General features: G+C 36.9%; 1 protein-coding gene and 1 pseudogene across 1 annotated transcript in view; one reads left to right on the top strand and one right to left on the bottom strand.

Annotated features, from left to right (window-relative positions):
• Positions 1–22748, bottom strand: part of RSBN1L (round spermatid basic protein 1 like) — a 66894-nt gene that overhangs the window by 26904 nt on the left and 17242 nt on the right. The window contains exon 2 of the mRNA XM_028117872.2: positions 5422–5538. Within this exon, the coding sequence (XP_027973673.2) occupies positions 5422–5538 (117 nt within the window). The remainder of the gene's footprint in view (positions 1–5421; positions 5539–22748) is intronic.
• Positions 17017–17114, top strand: LOC114222454 (U6 spliceosomal RNA; annotated as a pseudogene).

The raw sequence follows: 22748 nt of genomic DNA, 5'->3' as shown, positions 1-22748 counted from the left end.
TGCCTAACACATGTTTAAAAAGTAAAATAGAGGGGCGCCTGGGTGGTTCAGTCGTTAAGATTCTGCCTTTGGCTCAGGTCATGATCCCAGGTTACTGGAATCGAGCCCCGCATCGGGTTCCCAGCTCAGCGGGAAGCCTGCTTCTCCCTCTCCCACCCCCTGCTTGTGTTCCCTCTCTCACTGTGTCTCTCTCTGTCAAATAAATAAATAAAATCTTTAAAAAAGTAAAATAGAAAATACCCAGTCAATAGGATATATGTTACTTTGAAATGAAATAGGCTCAACAGTCTATCTATTCTCTAGTCACGAGGATGGATGAAAATAGCAATAGTATTAAATAGTCAGATGAAAAATGCAAAATAGTAAAAAAAAAAAAAATCAGTTAAGAGAGTCTCATAATGAGCATTAAGGAATTAAATTCCCAAGACAGGCTACTCTGTAATTAAATACTAAAGTGAGCACAGTATGCAGAAGAGAGTTAACATAACATGCCTGAGACTGCTAAACTTAGGAAGGCCTGCTTGCAAGGTTGGCCTTTGGCTGGCATCTCAGAAACTTGTTCTTTGGGAATGTTCCCACAAATCCCTGCTAAGAGTGGCTCACTGTACCTAAACTTTTTGTGTAAACAATCTGTTTTGTACTGAACACATGTTTTCCTTCTGAGAGCCTGGAATTTTGGTACATGCTAGACAGAAGGTGCCTATGTAACCAACCTCCAATAGAAACCCTGGGCATCAAGTCTCTAACGAGCTTCCTGGTAGACATTTCACATGTGTTATCACATGTGTATCCTGTGTGATGCCACTTAGACACTACTCTTGGAAGCTTATGCCTGGTTTCCTCCAGACATCCCATGTGCCTTTTTTCTCTACAGATTTTACTTTGTATCCTCCACTGTAGTAAATCATAGCCATGAGTACATCTATATGCTGAGTCATAGGAGTCCTCTTAGCAAATCACCAAACCTGGGGGTAGTCTCGGGGACCTCTGATGGACACAGGTAAAATGCATTCTTTACATTTAAACCAAACCGAGGCACCAGCATTTACTAGATAGATTCTTAAAGTTTTATATAATCTGTCATTCATTTCCTGTCTTAGAATGACATATGAAATGCAGTAGATATATAGTGAGAAAATTTTAAAAATACTTTAAGGAAAACCAAAAATAAAAATAAAAATAAAATACTTTAAGGAAATTAGACAATTTTGAATATCAATGTTCTTCTATTACACTAGAAAGTATTTAAAGTATACCTTTCTCTAAATCCTGTAAATCTTCAAATCAGACTTATACTTTATTAAAAGGATCCTAATAAGCACCCATAACAGAAAGAATAGAAGTGTTGTCAGTAATTTGGACCCTCAAAAAGTATAAAGGTATAAGGCTGATAGGGGATCCTCCCTCCACAGATCCACAGATCTATGCACACAGTGGACCCCAGACAAATACACATACACACGGCACCACAGACACACAAATGCAAACAGAGGCAATGAGAGATTCAGACACAGAGAAAGGTGCACACACACAGCCAGAGAGAAAGAGACCGTCACTCAAAGACAGAAAAAAACACACACAGAAACAGAAACAAAAACAGTATATGTTAATGGCTAATTATACCAAAAAAACCTTTTAAAAAAAATCACAAATTTACTGGCATTTATTTGCACCACTAGCCTTAGTATACTTTGTGTTAATAGAAAAAATAAAGGCTGTCCAGAAAAACTGGTTCTGATTTCATATCTAATACGAGAATTAATATTTATATATAACTCCATTATCATACATAGAAAAAAAGTAGTAATTAGCTTAGCTATTTTCAATGTCTGGTCTTGGGGGAATGACTTTGCTTTTTTTTCACAGCAATATTTTCACTCTTCCTGACAAGAATTACCCACCTATGACCAACCGACCTTTGGTATACTACCAATAATCTTGGATATTGGCTTCTCTTAACCCCCATGCCCACTGCTCACCAACGAGCTTCTCTGATATACTATAATCATAAAACTTACTCTCAAAAATACTATAATCATAACATCTCTGTTCTTACAACTTTTCATAACAAAAAAAATGGCTGGAACATATAAGTATGCTCAGAAAAAGTAGCTGGCAGACACTAACTATAAAAGGATGAGCTGAATAAGCTTATGTGTCAAATATGTTTGTTCCTTTAAACTATTTCTCATAAAGCAAATAATCCTATTTCATCAGTGAAAAACATTTACAGGAGGGCACCTGGGTGGCTCAGTTGGTTAAGCAACTGCCTTCGGCTCAGGTCATGATCTTGGAGTCCCAGGATCGAGTCCTGCATCGGGCTCCCTGCTCAGCAGTGAGTCAGCTTCTCCCTCGGACCCTTCCCCCGCTCATGTTCTCTCTATCTCATTCTCTCTCTCAAATAAATAAATAAAGTCTTAAAAAAAAAAAAAAAAGAAAAACATTTACAGGATTTCTGCAGTAATAAAAACTTTTTAGGGCGCCTGGGTGGCTCAGTCGGTTAAGCAGCTGCCTTTAGCTCAAGTCATGATCCCAGGGTCCTGGGATTGAGCTCTTCATTGGGCTCCCTGCTCAGCAGGGGTCTGCTTCTCCCTCTCCCTCTGTGCTCTTTCTCTATCTCAAATAAATAAATAACCTTTTTAGCATGTATATAATTATGTACATATCTCTAGTATACTCAATTTGATGCAGTTTTTGATGAAAACCTGAAGGCAATGAGACTGGTGTGAAGTAAGAGTTAGCACCTATTTTAGATGCTCAAGTGCTGTCATCAATCAATGCCTGAGTAGCCACAGCCTGCAACATTAGCCTTATCAGAAGGAGAAAATTATAAAGACAAAATAAAGGTTAAAAGCCATGAAGGAAAAAGGGGCACACAGTAGTAACAGCACACCCCCCCACCATATTGATTCTGTTGTTGTTGCATGACACCAATAACAAAGAGGGCCTTTCCCTGATCATAAACTAGCAGAGCAAACTTTTTTTTTTTTTTAGAGCAAACTGTTTTTACTAGACAATAACAATAGCTAACACTTGCCGCTTACAAGGGGACAGGCACCATTTCCCAATGAATTGTGTTTTATTCATTTAATTATCTATATCTTACCCACGTAGGAGATAATTTTGTTGTTGTTTTGCAATCACAAGAGTTAATCTTTCATACATGTTTACAAAAAAGATTCATATCCACTTCTTGAATTATCTGTGGGCCAAACACATTACTTGGCACTTCCACCATACCTTACCTCATTTAATCTTCACAACCCTGTAAGGCAGTAATTAAATTATTATTTACTTCTCTTTTACAGTAAATACACTTTCCCTCGGTCATCTCAGAGGTCACGAATTCATTTCCAAAACTATCTCATTTTTTCCCCTTTATCATCACTAGGTTTTCAGTTTAGGTCAGTTCAAAATATCTCCTAGATTTTTCACCTACTTCAAAGTCAAGGTTATTATTGCCTATTACTGAAAAATCTCCATTTTCTGGGGCTATTTTAAATTTTATTTGTATATGTAATCTCTAGATTCACATATTTCACATTAATGGTATGTAAGGAATCCAACATTCAACCCAGTAACATCACTGTACATTCCACTGGATAAGAAAGTGATTATCTGACTAAACCAGTAAAAAATGACTATTTGACTAAACCAACAGGGTAAAGTTAAGTAAACACTTCAAGCATGAATCATTAGCTGCTGTACAGCACTAGGGTGGTTAGATTTGACTCCTGCTTCAAAGTCTTACAATCTAATTGGAGAACACAACAAAAACACAGTGTCAAAAGAAAGAGAATAAAAGGACCATGAGCATTAACTAAGTAGCCATCGACTTAAGCTCTGACCTGCTTCTTCCAAGGTCAAAAGAATCTTATAAAATATAAAGTTCTGACAAGTAGAAAATAGAGCTTAAAGTGTGACCAGGAAACATGACAAAGAATGAAATGAAACTACAGAATCTAATATTCTGTTTATCTTAAATAATATAAATTTTAACCAATTATTTCATTACACATACAGTACTACAGCCTTTTCTTCTTAATGTAGATATAATGGTTTATTAACACGTAAATTCAACATCCAATTAATCAATGTGTTCTGATCTACAAATTGTCAATAGGGACAGGTAATGAATTTGTTAGCTGCCTAGCAACCAAAGTGCCACTGATTATCCTGCTACCAGAGTGAATTTAAAACTGTCCTGGGGCGCCTGAGTGGCTCAGTTGTTAAGCATCTGCCTACGGCTCAGGTCATGATGCTAGGGTCCTGGGATCGAGCCCCGCATCGGGCTCCCTGCTCCGCGGGAAGCCCGCTTCTCCCTCTCCCACTCCCCCTGCATGTGTTCCCTCTCTCACTGTGTCTCTCTCTGTCAAATAAATAAATAAAAGCTTCAAAAATAAATAAATAAATAGGGGCGCCTGGGTGGCTTAGACGGTTAAGCATCTGCCTTTGGCTCAGGTATCGAGTCCCGCATCGGGCTCCCCGCGGGGAGCCTGCTTCTCCCTCTGCCTCTCTCTCTCATGAATAAATAAATAAAATCTTTAAAATAAAATAAAATAAAACTGTCCTTACTTCTATTTCTACCACACCATATTCCCTGAAAAAGTTCAGATTTATTGAGAGGATTTGTATTATTACCCAACCACCCCCCACCATGTATAAACAGCAACTGAAAACAAACGTAACAAATAGAGAAATGTTCTCAATAGAGAAAAAACAGCAAACAAAAAGAGGATGTTCTTTAAGCCTGCAAGAAACACTCAGTAAAACAGTATACCTTCTTTTTTTTTTTTTAAGATTTTTATGTATTTATTTATTTGACAGAGAGAGAGGGAACACAAGCAAGGGGAGAGGGAGAAGGAGAGGCAGGCTTCCCGAGAAGCAGGGAGCCCGATGTGGGGCTCTATCCCAGGACCCTGGGATAATGACCTGAGCCGAAGGCAGACACTCAATGACTGAGCCACCCAGGCACCCCAAAACAGTATACCTTCTAATTCAGCTCAGAGTAAAATGTTCCCTCTATGATACCAGACTATGATATGGTGATTACAGTCAAATATTTTTAAGCTCACTTCTTCTACCATCCCTACCATACTAAAATTGTTTTAGCCTGTTTAGATGATCTAAATAATGGGTAAAGACTAGTAATGCAAACAGAATTGGATAACCTATATTTAAGGAACCTAACAGTTTAATGAAGGCTAACCTTTTCTACTTTTTCATGACTCACTAATGAAATATACTAAAGACATTACTATACAGATTAGAACTCCCCACTATTACAAAACTTTCCATATTCTTCCCATTAAAGTTTATTCCAGCAAAATTCAGCAACAAACATTTATTTGAATCACTAAGCCAGTAAATACACCGAGCAATATAATATAGTACAACTAAAATCACTGAATATAAACTTACTTTTCAGCAAAATCTTTACTTCTCCATTTTCTTTCTTGATCTCATTCATTACTTTATGCTTTTTCTTCTCTCTCTCTTTTTCCTTATCTCTCTCTTTGATTTTGTCTTTGATTTTATCTGAAAGACAAAACCAAGTAAATATTTAAAACTACTTTATAATTTTTCCCCAAGAACTATGTGCAATTTCTAGAATACACCCATGAAAAATCAGAATGAAAAACAAACATGTCTTTTGTTCTTCCTCTCAGGTCTGGGGAAAAAGATTTCCAAATTTCCTGTCGTATATTAACACAGAACACATAACATACACATCATAAACTATCAAAATTTATCATTATATATCTCATTCTAGAGGTTCTTCTTCTTTAATTCATGTCAACCACAATATTAGACTAACTTCAAGTCATTTAAAATAACTTTAATCAAGATAATAAACTACAATGGATAAAGTGCTAGCTTTGAAGTTGGCCATATCTGAATTAACACCATAACAATGGAAAAATTACTCAATTGCAGTGTCTTAACCTATAAAATGCTGGTTATCGTTCTCACAGGTTGCCATAAGGATTAAGTGAAAAAATATTTAAAATGACTACCCAGACCCTGGTATATATATGACCAGATGTTAGTTCCCTTACCCTTACTCCTTTTAAAAAGGATATGACTGATCTGGCTATCTGGTGATATTAGGATGTTAAAATAAAAGGTATAAGAACTCTAGGAATCATTGATCTGCTTTTCTAAAAATTTAAATTTGCGTTTATAAGATTATTTGATGTCCTATTCTTGTTTAATCAAGCTACTATGCACACAGCAAACAGATGTAGAGAATTTCAAAATAGTAATGTAGCCTTTGCCTTCAAAAAAAAAGCTTACTATTGATTACAAAGTCATGATTGAAGTACATAAATACTGTAAAATATCTTGTAATGTAACAGATATTATACAGTATATATGCATACTGCAGAATTTCTTAAAATCCTTCCTTACTTTCTTTTCTATAAATACTACCCTAATTCAGGTCCTAATCACCTCATGATTAGATTACCATCTAGATCAGTACTGCCCAGTAGAAATAAAATGTATACCAGATATGTGAATTTGAATTTTCTAGTAGTCACATTAGACACAAAAACCAACAGGTGAAATTAATTTTAAACAATACATTTTATTTAACCAATAGATCTAAAAAATGTCATTTCAAAATGAAACCAACACTAACAAATTATTATTGAGACATTTTACATTGTTTTTCACAATAAGACTTCAAAATCCAGGGTATATTTTACACTTAACAGCACATCTCAATTCAAAGTGTTCAACAGTCACATGAGACTGGTGGCTACCACACTGAACAACTCAGGTCTAGGCTACTGAAACAGATAATTCTCAAAAAATTAAGCCCATGTACTTAAACATTTTAAAACTTACATTCATTAATAATAAAAAAATACAAATTCAAAAAAGATACCTTACCTTGAAACTTACAAAGTGCTTTTTTAAAAGTGATAATACTCAAAGCAGAAGAAAGGACAGTTGATGGGAGAGCAAACAAAAACAGGGACTCACTAATTTAACAAATATGCATCGCTGAGTATAAGAAAAGGCTTAGGGAGACAGAAGTGAGTAAATAAGGTCCTCATCTGTTCATATATAACTTAAATTCTAGAAATAGATTAAGCGGTTCTCACGCTTCAGACTAGTTTGCTAGCAAACTAAGGTCCTTGAAATCCTGTCACAGGCTGTCATCCAGCCATCAAGTGTTACTCCAAATAGCTGGAGCTTAGACACATACGTTAATATTTCCTAAGTAAACATACATTTTTAATGAACTATTTACGTATCTTTTAAAAATCACAACTGAAGAAAACCATCATCTATCTCTACATTTCTTTTCCCAATCATCCCTATTAACTTTATTAACCTTAAAGTGTTATTTCAGTAACTACTGAACTTTTAAAGTTTATTAAGATATAATATACATACAGAAAAAACATGTAAGTATACGGCTCAATTTTCACAAAAATGAACAGCACCTCAGGACCCCTCTCGTCTTCCCTTCTAGTCTTGATGCAGCATCCCTAAGGGTAACCACAATCCTGACTTCTAACCACAAAGATTAAAATAACTGTAAATTTTAATGGCATATATACAAAAAATTATGATATAATATAAACCTATCACAGTCACAAAATATAAATATTTTTCAGAATTAAACTAGCTTCTCAGGAAATAAAATTATAATATGGTATTACCCAATTTTTAATAAACTTTATTTGTAAATATATTTATACATTACAGACCTTATTTATTTTTTTTGTTTTTTAAAGATTTTATTTATTTATTTGACAGAGAGAGACACAGCGAGAGAGGGAACACAAGCAGGAGCAGGAGAGGGAGAAGCAGGCTCCCCGCTGAGCAGGGAGCCCAATGCGGGGCTTGATCCCAGGAGCCTGGGATCATAACCTAAGCCGAAGGCGGACACTTAACAACTGAGCCACCCAGGCACCCCGATAGACCTTATTTTTTTAAGATTTTTATTTCTTTGAGAGAGAGAGCGTGCACACGCATGCACATAAGCAGGGGGAGGAGCAGAGGAAGAGGGACAGTCAGACTCCACGCTGAGCACAGAGCCAGATATGGAAGGCTCAATCTCACCACCCTGAGATCATGACCTGAGTGGAAATCACGAGTCAGACATTAACCAGCTGAGCCACCCAGAGGCCCCTAGACTTTATTTTTTAGAGCAGTTTTAGGTTCTCAGCAAAACTGAACAGAAAGTACACACTGATTTTCCATATGTAACTCCTGCCCCTATACATCCCTATCTATATCTATCTATCTGTCTATCTACCTACCTACCTACCTATTTATGAGAGCAGAATGTGGGCGGGGGGGGGTAAAGGAGAGGAAGAGAGAATCTTGAGCAGACTCCACGCTGAGCATGGGGTTGGATCCCATGACCCTGAGATCAGGACCTGAGCTGAAACCAAGATTTGGCCACTTAACTGCTTAAACTGTACCGTAACCCAGGGACCCCAATTATCATCCCAATTTTTTGAAATTATAATTAATACACATTCAAAAATCAGACTGAAAAATAATACCACAAATTATTAAAAGCCATTATTTTTTAAGGTAAATTCTACACCCAATGTGGGGCTTGAATTCATGACCCCCAAAATCAAGAGTCACAAGCTCTGACTGAGCCAGCCAGACACCCCTAAAAGCGATTATTTTTAAGTGGCAAGAAGTTTCAAAGTTTCTGCAATAGGACCATATTGGAGAAAGGGTCCTAGAATATGCCTTCCGGTATAATATTAGGTAAAGATAAATTGAAGATGTTAAGTAGTATATGAAAAACATCTAGAAACAAAAACAATGACACAGCCAAGACAAGAAGAGTGACTGACAACATAACTATCGTTACCCTCCCACCCCACACTCAAAACCTTCTAAGGAAAGGAAGCAAACACAAATCATCCTAAAAATTCATAGCAGAAAAGCGTTTTTGTGGGATAACTGCTGTCCCAACCTACGCACCTGTCTCAATCTTTCAATCTACCTTTCACCCTTCCTAAAATTTTTTGCTTCTTGTCAGGGCATATCCTTTTTCAAAATCCAACTTTAAATGCCTCCATTAAATGTTTCATAATCATGTTACAGATAACATAAAGATGTTGTAAGACATGTTTATATGTTACAGGTAAACATGTTAACAGCTATAACAAAGTGGAAAGCCTACAAGTTCAGAAGACCTAGGTTCAAGTTCTGCAACCTTGATAACAAACTTTCAGATCTCCCATTTCAGCTGTAAAATGGAGTTTATATAAAGATTAAATAGGAAATATATACAAAAGCATACTGCAAAGATATGAGCCTTATGAATGCAGAATATTATCTATGTCTATCCATAATATTGAGCCATAATAAGCATTTTTTGGTCATAACAATTTAGAACACCACTGTCTGTAAAATCGCAACTCTGCTGTTACTATATTATAATGCATTCATATTCATAAAAGCCACTTCTACATGTTTTCACAAGGAAAACAGCTCCCTGGCATCATGTTTACTGTAAAATATTGTTCTTTAAAAAACGGTCATTCTTTAAAAAATCATTTCACGACCAAGAATTTGTATGGTTTTACGCTTCGTGGTCTAAGGTTTAGAAGGAATTTTTAGCTAATTATTGGGATAAAAGTAAAAATTATTCTACCATAAGAACAAGAAATTATCAGTTTTGAAAAGTCCAACTTAATATAGGGACTACAAGTTTTATTTAAAAATAAAGGGGGGTGGTGCCTGGATGGCTCAGTTGGTTAAGGGTCTGCGTTCAGCCCAGGTCCTGGGATCTAGCCCCATGTGGGGCTCCCTGCTCAGCAGGGGAGTCTACTTCTCCCTCTCCCTCCCCCCCTGCTCGTACTCTTTCTCTCACTCTCTCTCTCAAATAAATAAAATCTTAAAAAAAAATGAAAAATGAAAATAAATAAAAAAAGATAAAAATAAAAAGGGGGCGAGGGGAGAGAGGAAAGACAGATAGAAACGGACCCATGATAGAGTTTGAACCTACAGAAGCAGAAGGAATATAAGAATGAAGGAATAAATGATTAAGTCATTATGAAATCAGAACAAACTACAAATTACACGTGTGGAAAAATACACATGTGCTGAAGACTTACACTATATGTAAAAGTTGTGATATAAAAAATAAAATTGATTAAAATAATTTCAAATAAGATATAAATGGGATTTTCAAACATATATTCAATTTACTGATTTAGCAATATATTTCAGATTTCATGCACACAGTATATTTCTATTGAGCACTTATACGCAAGAGGTGAAAATGAGTAATAGTGCTGTACTAAAGAGTCTTAAAATGAAATCAACGATATCATTTGAGTCTTACTGTTGGTACCACTATGGAAAACCAGCTCTTAAATAACAAAATTATTGTTTTCATCTGGGTATAATAAAATTTACTAGTCTTCACCTGTATTAAAGTCATTATAGTAATATAGAGATGAAAGCACATACACAAATATTAGATGAATCACTTCAGTAAGGAGAAAGTCAAACTTATAAAAAGCATTGTTAGAGAATCCTTTTAGGAGATATTTTTAATTTTTAATTTTCTTAGAGAGGAGTGAGGGGGAGAATAAGAGAGGGTAGAAAGAGGGAGAGGGAAAATCTTAAGCAGGCTCCACACCCAGCATGGAGTCTGATGGGGGCCAGATCTCACAACCCTGACATCATGACTTGAGCTGAAATCAAGAGACAGACTTGCTTAACCGACTGAGCCACCCAGGCACCCCTTAAGAGATTTATAATACAACAAAAATCCATTTATCTGGAATCTTAAGAATTCATTGTTTCTAGATAAGAGAAGATTGGCACTTTTTAGTTATTCTAATAATTTTCAAAAATGTATTACATACTTCCCTGTTTACAAAAATCTAAGAAATATAGTCTTTTCATTATGACAAATATTTAAACTCATTATCATACTCATATTGAACTCAAAAGCAAAACAAAATTCACCTGTTCAAAACTATAGTATTTGAGTATCATTTAATTTTTATTGTCTCAGGTGTCATTTATTATTCCACATATGAGAGGTGACAGCTATAACTTCTGGCGGTCACCAATAGGCTCATTCTCATCTGTTCTGTGCTAAAAACTCAGACCAAGTCCATTAAAACTATCCTGTATAATACAGTAGGCAGGTTCTCTCTAGCCTTATTACAGCAAATTTCACACTGTATTCTTTCTGGTATAAATGTATCTTTCTCTTGGGGCGCCTGGGTGGCTCAGTCGTTAAGCGTCTGCCTTCGGCTCAGGTCATGATCCCAGGGTCCTGGCATCGAGCCCCGTATCGGGCTCCCTGCTCCGCGGAAAGCCTGCCTCTCCCTCTCCCAGTCCCCCTGCTTGTGTTCCCTCTCTCACTGTGTCTCTGTCAAATAAATAAATAGAATCTTTAAAAAAAAAAGTGTATCTTTCTCTTTATAATCATTCCTCCCCCCACCAGTGTATAGTGTATGTTCCTTAATGGCAGAGAAGGCTCTAACTCAGTAAGTGCTTGTTAGATTCATGAAACAGGTCCTGCAATATAGTAAGAAATTATTGCATTATTTTCTACAGTACATTGTAACTTTCTTTCCTCTTAGGTGCTCTATGTTGATCTTTGTTAATTCTTCCTTCTTTTCCTAGTCATACCACAGCAAGGAAGGAAATTCTTAATCCTTACAGCCTTCCAGGAGTAGTTCCTCAAATTTATTTCCCTTTTCTAACTGGCCTGGTTGTTTTTGACAAAAAAAATCCTAAGATTTAATGAAGCTACTCCTCCAAAAATATTAGGGATCCACAATTTTTCTATGTGTCCCAACAAAAACAAATAATTTTCCTTAAAAGACCATGGAGTAATTTTTTTATATAGATCTCTTTTTATAGGAAGAATTCTTACAACATAATTTTTTTAAAAAAAATAAAAAAAGAAAAAATAGAAAAAGAAAATAACAGTACAGGGGTGCCTGAGTGACTCAGTTGGTTAAGCAACAGACTCTTAAGATTTTGGCTCAGGTCATGGTCTCAAAGTCTTGAGATGGAGCCCTGCTCAGCGGGGAGCCTGTTTGGGCTTTTTCTCTCCCTCTCCCACTCTGCCCCTCCCCCCCAACCCCTGGGAGCACACGCATTCATGTGCTCTAAGTAAATAAATAAATCTTTTTAAAAAAATAGAAAAAGGTGCAAAGGACATAAAACAAATTCCAAAGAATGTTAATGTCAAATACTAAAAAAAAGTTCAACCTTATCAGTCTTAAAAAAAAACACAAATTAAAACACTATAAAACCATTTTCATCTATCAAATTGACCATTTTTCTTAAGAGTAATGGCAAAAGTTAAGTAAAATAAGCACTTCTACAGAATGATAAATAAGTATAAACTAAGAAGTCTTACTGGAATTTAACAATATGATAGAAAGCATTAAAACTTATCATTCCTGGGGCACCTGGGGGGCTCAGTCGTTAAGCGTCTGCCTTCGGCTCAGGTCATGATCCCAGGGTCCTGGGATCAAGCCCCACATCGGGCTCCCTGCTCCGAGGGAAGCCTGCTTCTCCCTCTCCCACTCCCCCTGCTTGTGTTCCCTCTCTTGCTGTGTCTCTCTCTGTCAAATAAATAAATTAAATCTTAAAAAAAACAAAAAAAACAAAAAAACAAAACTGATCATTCCTGGGTGGCTCAGTAGTTTAAGCGTCAGACTTTTGATTTTGGCTTAGATTATGATCTCAGGGTCAAGAGATGGAGCCCTGCGACAGGCTCCATTCTGGGCGTGGAGCCTGCTTGAAATTCTCTCTCTCCCTCTCCCTCTTCCCCCCACCCAAAAAACAAAAATAAAACAAAACAAAAAAAGCCCAATCATTCCTATGATCCCAGAATTCCACTGCTAGGATTTAATAAAAAGGAAATAACAAGCCATATACATGTCCAGGAGTCCTCATCTCATTATTTATAATTATGAAAAACTGTAAATAACTTAAATGTTTAACAAATGGAGACTGATTAAATAAATTTGGGTATATTCATCAATGGGAAAATACGAAGCCATTAAAAAATCATGTTTGAGGGCGCCTGGGTGGCTCAGTTGGTTGGGGGACTGCCTTCGGCTCAGGTCATGATCCTGGAGTCCCAGGATTGAGTCCTGCATCGAGCTCCCTGCTCGGCAGGGAGTCTGCTTCTCCCTCAGACCCTCCCCCCTCTCATGTGCTCTCTTTCTCTCAAATAAATAAATAAAATCTTTAAAAAAAATCATGTTTGAGGGGCGCCTGGGTGGCTCAGTCATTGAGCGTCTGCCTTCGGCTCAGGTCATGATCCCAGGGTCCTGGGACAGAGCCCCACATCCGGCTCCCTGCTCGGCGGGAAGCCTGCTTCTCCCTCTCCCACTCCCCCTGCTTGTGTTCCCTCTCTCGCTGTGTCTCTCTCTGTCAAAAAAAAAAAAAAAAAAAAATCATGTTTGAATAATAGTTAATATCATGAGACAGGGATAATGTTCATGAAATGTTAGAAGAAAAAGGCAATTTAACATACATAAATGTAAATCTATAAAATGATCCCATGTATCATATGTATATATGAATCTGTATAAATATATGGAAACTCATACACATATATTTAGGTATATACATCTGTGTATACACACCACACACAGGAGTCTTAAAATAAGGGAAATCATTTAAAAGTTTACATAAAAAATAGTTGGACTTCCCAGTCTTCCCACTCTTGTCGCAAAGAGTCAAGTAATCATTCAATCTCACTCCTTAAGGCAAACTTCCACTCTTTGTTTTCAGGAGAAAATGAACAGGCTTGAACCTCAGGTACTCCAGGCAAGGCAAAGGGTGGAGCTAAAAACAACCTGAAATGCTTAAACTGAATTGAATCGGGAAATTAAAAAAAAAACGAACTTTTAGAATTTAAAAATACAATAGCAAAGCTTTAACTCAAAAAGTTGGAAGATAAGTTGAGATGATCTTCCAAAAAGGGAGCAACAAGACAAAAAAGTGGAAAATAGCAGAAAATAGGGGGGCCTAAAGGACCAAATTCCCAAAGGATTCGGAAGATTCAATATCAAATTAACTGAAATTTCAGAAAAGGAAAATAAAATTTTATAGGGAAGAAAAATACCAAAATAAATAAATAAATGAAATTTTCTCAGAAAAGATCAGTCACCAAAATTAAGATTCCATCAAGGAATGAGTACAAAGAATGGAATTCACAGTGGTAGCCCCCCTTCCCACACACACACCAGGCACACCATCATGAAATTTCAGTACACTAGAGATAAAGAAAAGATCCCAAAAGTCTCCAAAGGAATTAAAAAAACAAAACAAAACAAAACTAGATCACATATAAAAGATCAAGTAATAGCGTGGAACTCTTCAACATGACAGTAGATGCTAGAAAGCAATACAACAAACAAGTGCCTTCAGAATGCTGAATGAAAATAATTTTTAGAATTCTTTAATCTGCCAAACTATCAATCAAGTATGAGGGAAGACATGATCAGACAAGCAAAAATTCAAATATTTTTATCATACATGCATCCCCTCTTAGGATATGCTCAAGAAAATTCTAAGGAGTAAACAAAGAAGGAAGAAGGCATGAAACCAAGGAAGCAGGAGACCCAGCACAGGCGGACACACAAGGAACTACCAGTACGGAAGCTGTGCAGCTGGCTTAAAGGGTAGCCAGTTCAGACTGAAGGACAGCAACAGAACACTGCAGAAAGTACCTCCAGGAATAAAGAGGAATTGCTATATTATCTCTTATCCCACAACACAGAGAACAGGACAGAAAATGAAGACGCAATAGATATAAACAGAGCTTCCTTGACTTACAAGGGGATTTCATCTCAATAAATCCATTCGTTGTAAACTGAAAGTATCATTAAGTCAAAAATGCATTTAATACACCTAACTCACCAAATGTGCTCAGAGCACGTACATTAGCCTACAGTTGGACAAAATCATCCAACACAAAGTCTATTTTATAGTAAAGTGTTGAATATCTCAAGTAATTTATTGAATATCGTACTAAAAATAAGAAAAAGAACGGCTGTATGGGGACAGAATGGTTTTAAATGTATGGACTGTTGACCCTTGTGATCCCATGATTGACTGGCATTATGGCTCACTGCCCCACCCAGCATCACCAGAGAATATCCTACCACATATTGCCAATTCAGAAAATACAGTTCAAAATTCAAAAGTACAGGGGCACCTGTGTGGCTCAGTTGTGAAGCGTCTGTCTTCGGCTCAGGTCATGATCCCAACGTCCTGAGACTGAGCCATGCACTGGGCTCCCTGCTCAGTGGGAGGCCTGCTTTCTCCCTCTCCCACTCCCCCTGCTTGTGTTCCCTCTCTCACTGTCTCTCTCTAATAAATAAATAAAAAATCTTAAAAAAAAAAATCAAAAGTACGGTTTCTACTGAATTGCATCACTTTCGCACTATAATCAAGTCAAAAAATTACAAGTCATTGTAAGTTGGGGACCATCTGTGTGTAAAGAGAGCCAATTTTTAAGTATTATGAAAACCCAGAAGGCCATACAGAAAAGGATCTCTGATCTGCACTCAACAGTATTTGCAAAGTCATAATTAACACTGATTATTATGTTTCAACTAAGTTTTATGGAATTACTGGATAGGAAAGAAGCTAGGTTATAAAAGTGCTAAATCCTTATTAATCTTAACAAGAATGCAATATATGTCTAAAACTGACCAATAAAAAATTAAAAGGCAGTATGGGCACTTTATTTAAAAATCTGGAATTAAAAGATGAGAACTAAAAGAGTTAACAGCTGGGGGCCAGGGCAGGGACTGGAAAGAGTTAGGGCCAATTCTCATTATAAACCTTTCAGTACTGGGATGCCTGGGTGGCTCAGTCAGTTAAGCGTCTGCCTTTGGCTCAGGTCATGATCCCTGGGTCCTGGCATCGAGAACTGCATCGGTCTCCTTGCTCAGCAGGAGGCCTGCTTCTCTGTCTTCCATTCCCCCTGCTTGTGCTCTCTCTCTGACAAATAAGTAAAATCTTTAAAAAACAAAAAACAAAAACCTTTCAGTACTACTTGATTTTTTTTAAAGATTTATTTTATTTGAGAGAGAGAGAGAGAGAGAGAGAGGAGAGAGTGCATGCACGTAAGTGGGGGGAGGGGCAGAGGAAGAGAATCTTCAAGCAGACTCCCCGCTGAGGGGGGCGGGGGGGGGGGGGGATAGATCCCAAGACCCATGAGATCATGACCTGAGCTGAAACCAAGAGTTGGACCAATAACCATCTGAGCCACCCAAGCACCCCTTGATTTTTTAAATTAAATTTTATTTTTAAAATTTACAAAGTCATAGCCTTCCTCTCAAAAACCGATAACCCATTCTAATAAGAAAAACATAAGACAAATCCCAATTGAGGGACATTTTACAAAATGCTTGACCAGTACTCCTCAAACCATCAAGGTAATCAAAAGCAAGAAAAGTCTGAGAAACTGCCATAGCCAAGAAAAGCCTATATAGACATGATGACTAAATGTAATGTAGTGGGGGCACCCGGGTGGCTCAGTCGTTAAGCGTCTGCCTTCAGCTCAGGTCATGATCTGAGGGTCCTGGGATCGAGCCCCGCATTGGGCTCCCTGTTCGGCAGGAAGCCTGCTTCTCCCTCTCCCACTCCCCCTGCTTGTGTTCCCTCTCTTGCTGTGTCTCTCTGTCAAATAAATGAAAATCTTAAAAATAAATAAATAAATGTAATGTAGTATCCTGGGTGGGATTCCTTGAACAGAAAAATGACACTGGGTAAAAACTAAGGAAACCTGAATAAAGTATGGCTTTAGTTAATAATGATAATGTATCAATATTGACTCATTAATTGTGACAAACGTATAATACAAATGTAAAATTTCAGTAAGAGAAATTAAGTACAGAACACATGGACACTCTAATTTTTCTGTAAATTTAAAACTCTTCTAAAATTAAGAGATTACCAAGAGTTATATATATAAATTTATAAAGGCAAAACTTAATTAAAAAAAGAAATACAGGGCTTACTTCAGCAGCATATGTACGAAAATTGGAATTGAAACCATACAGAGAAGATTAGCATGGCCCTTGAGTAAGAAAGGTATGCAAATTCATGAAGCCTTCCATATTTACGGGACAGATGGTGGCTGTACTTGTGGTGAGCATAGCATATGTATAAACTGTCAAATCACTATTTGGTATACCTGAAGCCGATGTGCCATTGTGTGTCAACCATAGTCAAATAAATAAATAAGAAATACAGTTTGTGTGAATGAGGCTAATGTGGCATTGTGTGTCAACTATACATACATATATAACACAGACAAACACAGTTTGTGTACATGTGTGTATAAATTTCACTCTATGTAATGGATAGAGCTCCAAGACACACTGTTAAGTAAAATGAGCAAGTTATAGAAAAATATATATAGCATATTTAGGTTTTCAAAAATAGGCTACATATCTTCTTCTGTGTGTACATATATTTATGTATATATGTACATGCATAGGAAAAACTCTGGAAGGAAGAACACAAAACACCTAACAGGGTTTACTACTACTGTAGAAGGAATAAAAGGAACTCTTGATTTTTATTTCCTTTACTTCTAAATTAATTTATATTTATTATTATTATTAATTATAATTTCTACAACAGAAAGGGACTCATATTTATTACTTATATAATTGTTAGCCTACATCTCTTTCCTGAAAGAAAAACTGATAATTATGTTCAGACAAGTACTTTTTTTAAAGATTTAGAATCACTTAAGATCTATCAGAAGAGATAAGAAAAAAGCACTTCAAAATAAAACAATGAATATATAACCTAATATACACACATACATGAAAATACTCTTCCTTTTTACAAAGTCCTCCCTTCATTACAATTGTTCAAGTGCATTTCTACCTCACTTTATATACGTTATGTCAAGATCATGCTATAGTTAACAAAAAGAAGAATGAAAGGAGAAAAAATGATACAGTTATACATGTATTCTGAATATGTATATATACATGCACTATTTGTTAGATTTAATAGATTTTAAAGAAAAGACAGAAATCCCATACTATACCATGACTCATTAAACCAAAGATTTTTGTTTAAAAAAGGATCTTTATATAGGTTCATTTTAAAAAAAAATTTTTTTAAACATTTTATTTATTTGACAGAGAGAGCACAGAGGGAGAGAGAGGGAGAAGCAGGTTCCCTGCTGAGCAAGGAGCCCGATGTGGGACTTGATCCCAGGACCCTGGGATCATGACCTGGGCCGAAGGCAGCCACTTAACCGACTGAGCCACCCAGGCGTCCCTAAAAAAATTTTTTTTAAGAAGTGCCACGGGGGCCTGGCTGGCTCAGTCAGTAGAGCAACTCTTGATTTCAGGGTCATGAGTTCAAGCCCCACGTTGGGCGTAGAGCTTACATAAAAAAATAAAAATAAAAAAATAAAGAAGTGTCATAAAAATCCACACTTACTTCTTAAGAAGTGTTGGTAGAATTTCCTGCTGAAGCTTTCAGCCACAATATATTCTTGTAGAACAAACCTCAAATAGGCTTCATGCTATCACAGTTTTGCCTGCTTTGGGTATGTGCCATGATTCACACTGTAATAACGCAGTCTATGAAATCAGTTAGTCTGAACAACAACACTGATCTTCCTGATCACCCTCCCCAGATAGAAGCATAGCTAGAAATAGATCTGAAAACAAGCAGGAAACAGGAGAAAATTAGAAATAATACAGAACTGAAGTGGGGAGGAAGAAGGAAAGTAACATTACAAAAATGGAAAGGAAAAGATTAAAGATACAGTAAAAAGGAATGATGCCGTCTCAGTCTTTTTTTTAAAGATTTTATTTTTCTTGTACAGAAATATTTATTGAAAATATTCAATTATCTCATCAACAAATCACTGAACCATTCTATATGACATAGAAGTAGTGTTTGGAACACTTGTTTTTAAAGAGACTTGCTTTGGGTGCCTGGGTGGCTCAGTTGGTTGAGCAACTGCCTTCGGCTCAGGTCATGACCCTGGAGTCCTGGGATCGAGTCCCACATCGGGCTCCCTGCTCCGTGGGGAGTCTGCTTCTCCCTCTGACCCTCCCCCCACTCATGCTCTCTCTCTCTCTCATTCTCTCTCTCAAATAAATAAATAAAATCTTAAAAAAAAATAAAGAGACTTGCTTTAAGGCTAGTTTGTCAACACTCATTTATTTTTTTTTCCATTTTTTTAACTCAATTAACCAACATATAATGTTATTACTGGTTTCAGAAGTAGAGTTCAGCAATTCATCAGTCTTATTATAATACCCAGTGCTCATTACATCACATGCCCTCCTTAATGTCCATCACCCAATCACCCCATTCCCCTATCCACCTCCCCTCCAGCAACCCTCAGTTTGTTCCCTATGACTGAGTCTCATGGTTTGTCTCCCTCTCTGGTTTCATCTTGTTTTATTTTTTCCTCTCTTCCCCTATGATACTTTGTTTTGTTTCTTAAACTCCACATGAGTGATATCATATGATAATTGTCTTTCTCTAATTGACATATTTCACTTATCAGCCTTTTTTTATTGGTCCTCACTGCAAGAGACATTACTAGTCTCTTACTCAAAACTTCTCCCTAAGGTCAGTGGAACTGCACTATCCGAACTACTCCATAACTCATTATCCTATCATCAAAACCTGCACATTCTCTAATGATTTTATCTTAGGTGTACTTTCTTCTTTCTCTATACTTGTCTAAAAATGCATTCCTAGGATTTAAACTGTAACCATTAGGCAAATGAATCCCCAAAGTAATATCTCAACCCAACCTCTTGGCCAAGCTTCACCACGTCATCTCCATAAGAGACATTTAACATCCTGGGGCACCTGGCTGGCTCAGTCAGCAGAGACTGCAACTCTTGATCTTGAGGTTTTGAGTTCAAGCCCCATACTGGGTATAGAGATTACTTAAAAAAACAAAAAAATTTTAAAAAGAAAGGAAATATTTGGGGCGCCTGGTTGGCTCAGTCGTTGGGCGTCTGCCTTCGGCTCGGGTCGTGGTCCCATGGTCCTGGGCTCCAGCCCTGCATCAGGTTCCCTGCTCAGCAGGAGGCCTGCTTCTCCCTCTCCCACTCCCCCTGCTTGTGTTCCCTCTCTCACTCTCTCTCTCTGTCAAATACATAAATAAAATCTAAAAAGAAAAAAAGAAAAGAACTATTTAACACCAAAATTATCATCTTTCTTATATAAATAAGGTTCAAGCTCTCCTTTTAATTCCCTGTTTAGGTTAATGGCACAACAGCCCCTGACATCCAAATTCAAAATTCTTAAAACCTTTACACTTCCCTCTTTAGTTTTTCCCCTAACATTAAATCACTTGCTTAGTTCAGTCTACTGAAATACGTCCATCTTCCTTTCCCTTTCCACAGCTATCACCATAACTGATTATCTTTTGAAAGAAGTGATCTTCCTACTTAGTTTCTCTCCTCTCCACCAATCCACTCAGCAGTGACAAAAAAATATTCCTTGAAAACATAGTTTATCATGTCACTCTCTACTTTAAACAAATGAACAAATTCACCCTATGTATGAAAAGAAACTTCCCACAGTATGCCATTCAAGAATCTGTATAGTGAAGACTCATACTTTAATCATTTCTTCTACTATTCAACCATATGTATATGTACACAAGAATCCAGATTGTTTGATTTATTACTACTTGAGTCTTACTCCATTTATTTAGAATGCCTTTGCCCATCCCAACTCTTGCCGACCAAAATCCTACACATCCTGCAAGATCCAGCTGAAATTCAGCTTTTCATTAAGGATTCCTTGATCCCTACAACTAGAAATGACCCCACTGCCTCCTCCTCCCTCTCTTATGATTTGAATTCTGCTTCTTTGTGTACCTGTTCTACCTGCCCTGCTGGAATATAAACTCTTCTGCAGTTTTTGGGGGGTTTTTTTGGTTGTTGTTTTTTTTTTTTAATTTTATTTTATGTTATGTTAATCACCATACATTACATCATTAGTTTTTGATGTAGCGTTCCATGATTCATTGTTTGCGTATAACACCCAGTGCTCCATGCAGTATGTGCCCTCTTTAATACCCATCACCAGGCTAACCCATCCCCTCACCCCCCACTCCTCTCTAGAACCCTAGTTTGTTTCTCAGAGTCTATAGTCTTTCATGGTTCGTCTCCCCCTCCAATTTCCCCCCCTTCATTTTTCCCTTCCTACTACCTTCTTCTTTTTTTTAACATATAATGTATTATTTGTTTCACAGGTTCAGGTCTGTGATTCATCAGTCTTACACAATTCACAGCGCTCACCATAGCACATACCCTCCCCAATGTCCATCACCCAGCCACCCCATCCCTCCCACCCCCCACCACTCCAGCAACCCTCAGTTTGTTTCCTGAGATTAAGAATTCTTCTGCAGTTTTTATATCTAACACATCTTTGTCTTGTATAGAATCTAGAATAGTGTTTTGCACATAAGATGCTCAAGATGAATGAAGTTTCCAGAGGGCAAAAGAAGAAAAGAGTTAATGTAAATAAAAGCAAAGTACTGATAATCATCTGAAGGGTCAGCAGTCACAGAAGATAAAAAAAAAAAAAGCAACATTCAGAAAAAGAAACAAGATGCGTAATAATACAAAGTGTCTCTTACATTGCAGCTAATAATCTTTCCAATTAAATTATAAATTCCTGAAGTCAAGAAATATAAGCAGCTTTCCTCTCTGCATTCCCCTACACAGTGCCAAGCACATAGCAGGCAGTAAATGTTTGTTGAATCATATAAGAAAGAAGCAGAGGACAAATTAGAGAAATTGTGACGTAATTTAAGAAAGTAAATGCTTTTATAAGACTCCAGAAATAAACAAAAAAATAGCAGAGGTATGACAACAATCAATAAGATAGTGTTGAAGTGGGGCAGTTGCCAGAAAAGTTTCCACAAAATCAGTTTTTTCACAGAAACAAATTAAAGATTTCACCTACTCTCCTCATTTTTTTATAGAGAAGAAAGGTCAAGGCCCAGAGCATTTAAGATTTTCTCAGGGACAGAGACTAAGTGGCAGAAGTAGGAAAAGTCCTAACCAAGTCCCCAAATTTCCAATTAAAAGCTCTTATACCACACTTTAGGGAAAAAAAAAAATATATATATATATATATATATATATGAGAATTCTTTGGACCACAAATGTTTCATTGTATTTAGCTAGTAACAGATAGTTCCTAACTTATAACTGGCACATACAAGGAGCACTGCTTCTAGCTCTTCTGCACCAAATCTTCTCCAGTAGATAGTTATATAATAGGGGAAGGAATGACATAGAAATGGGTTCCAGAAAGTTGGAAGGCAAAGAGGAAAAACCCCTTCTTCTAATTAAGGGATGGCTGAGATCTGACAGGCATGAGGCAGATGTTTAAAATACCTGACTCCTCCTCTAGGGTTGTCTGCTCATCCATACTGAGGGCAACTGTTAAAGGGTGAAAGGTCCTTATGGACTTAACTGTAAAAATCGCTGTGTTAAGAACCCTAAGATATGAAAGACCTGTGCAGTTCCAGTAACTTAGAACATAAGGACCTGTGAACTGCTGAACTGAGGGAGTGCTATGGAGCTTCTGTTGCTTGTACTTGTAAAATCAGGGGCTTATGCTAACTGATCTCTGATGAACCTTTCTTTGCTAGTATTTTATGATTCTACATTTCTGCTTTGTTTAAGAAGGGGAAAAATTTAGTATAATGACTCATAAAGCAAAAACGTCCTATGTTTTGT

Source organism: Eumetopias jubatus, unplaced genomic scaffold (genome assembly GCF_037043125.1).
Source record: "Eumetopias jubatus isolate StellerSeaLion01/CBP00866 unplaced genomic scaffold, mEumJub1_p1.0 scaffold_14, whole genome shotgun sequence".
Classification (NCBI taxonomy): domain Eukaryota; kingdom Metazoa; phylum Chordata; class Mammalia; order Carnivora; family Otariidae; genus Eumetopias; species Eumetopias jubatus.
Note: the sequence above shows the minus strand (reverse complement) of the source record. Positions and strands in the feature narration are given on the sequence as shown.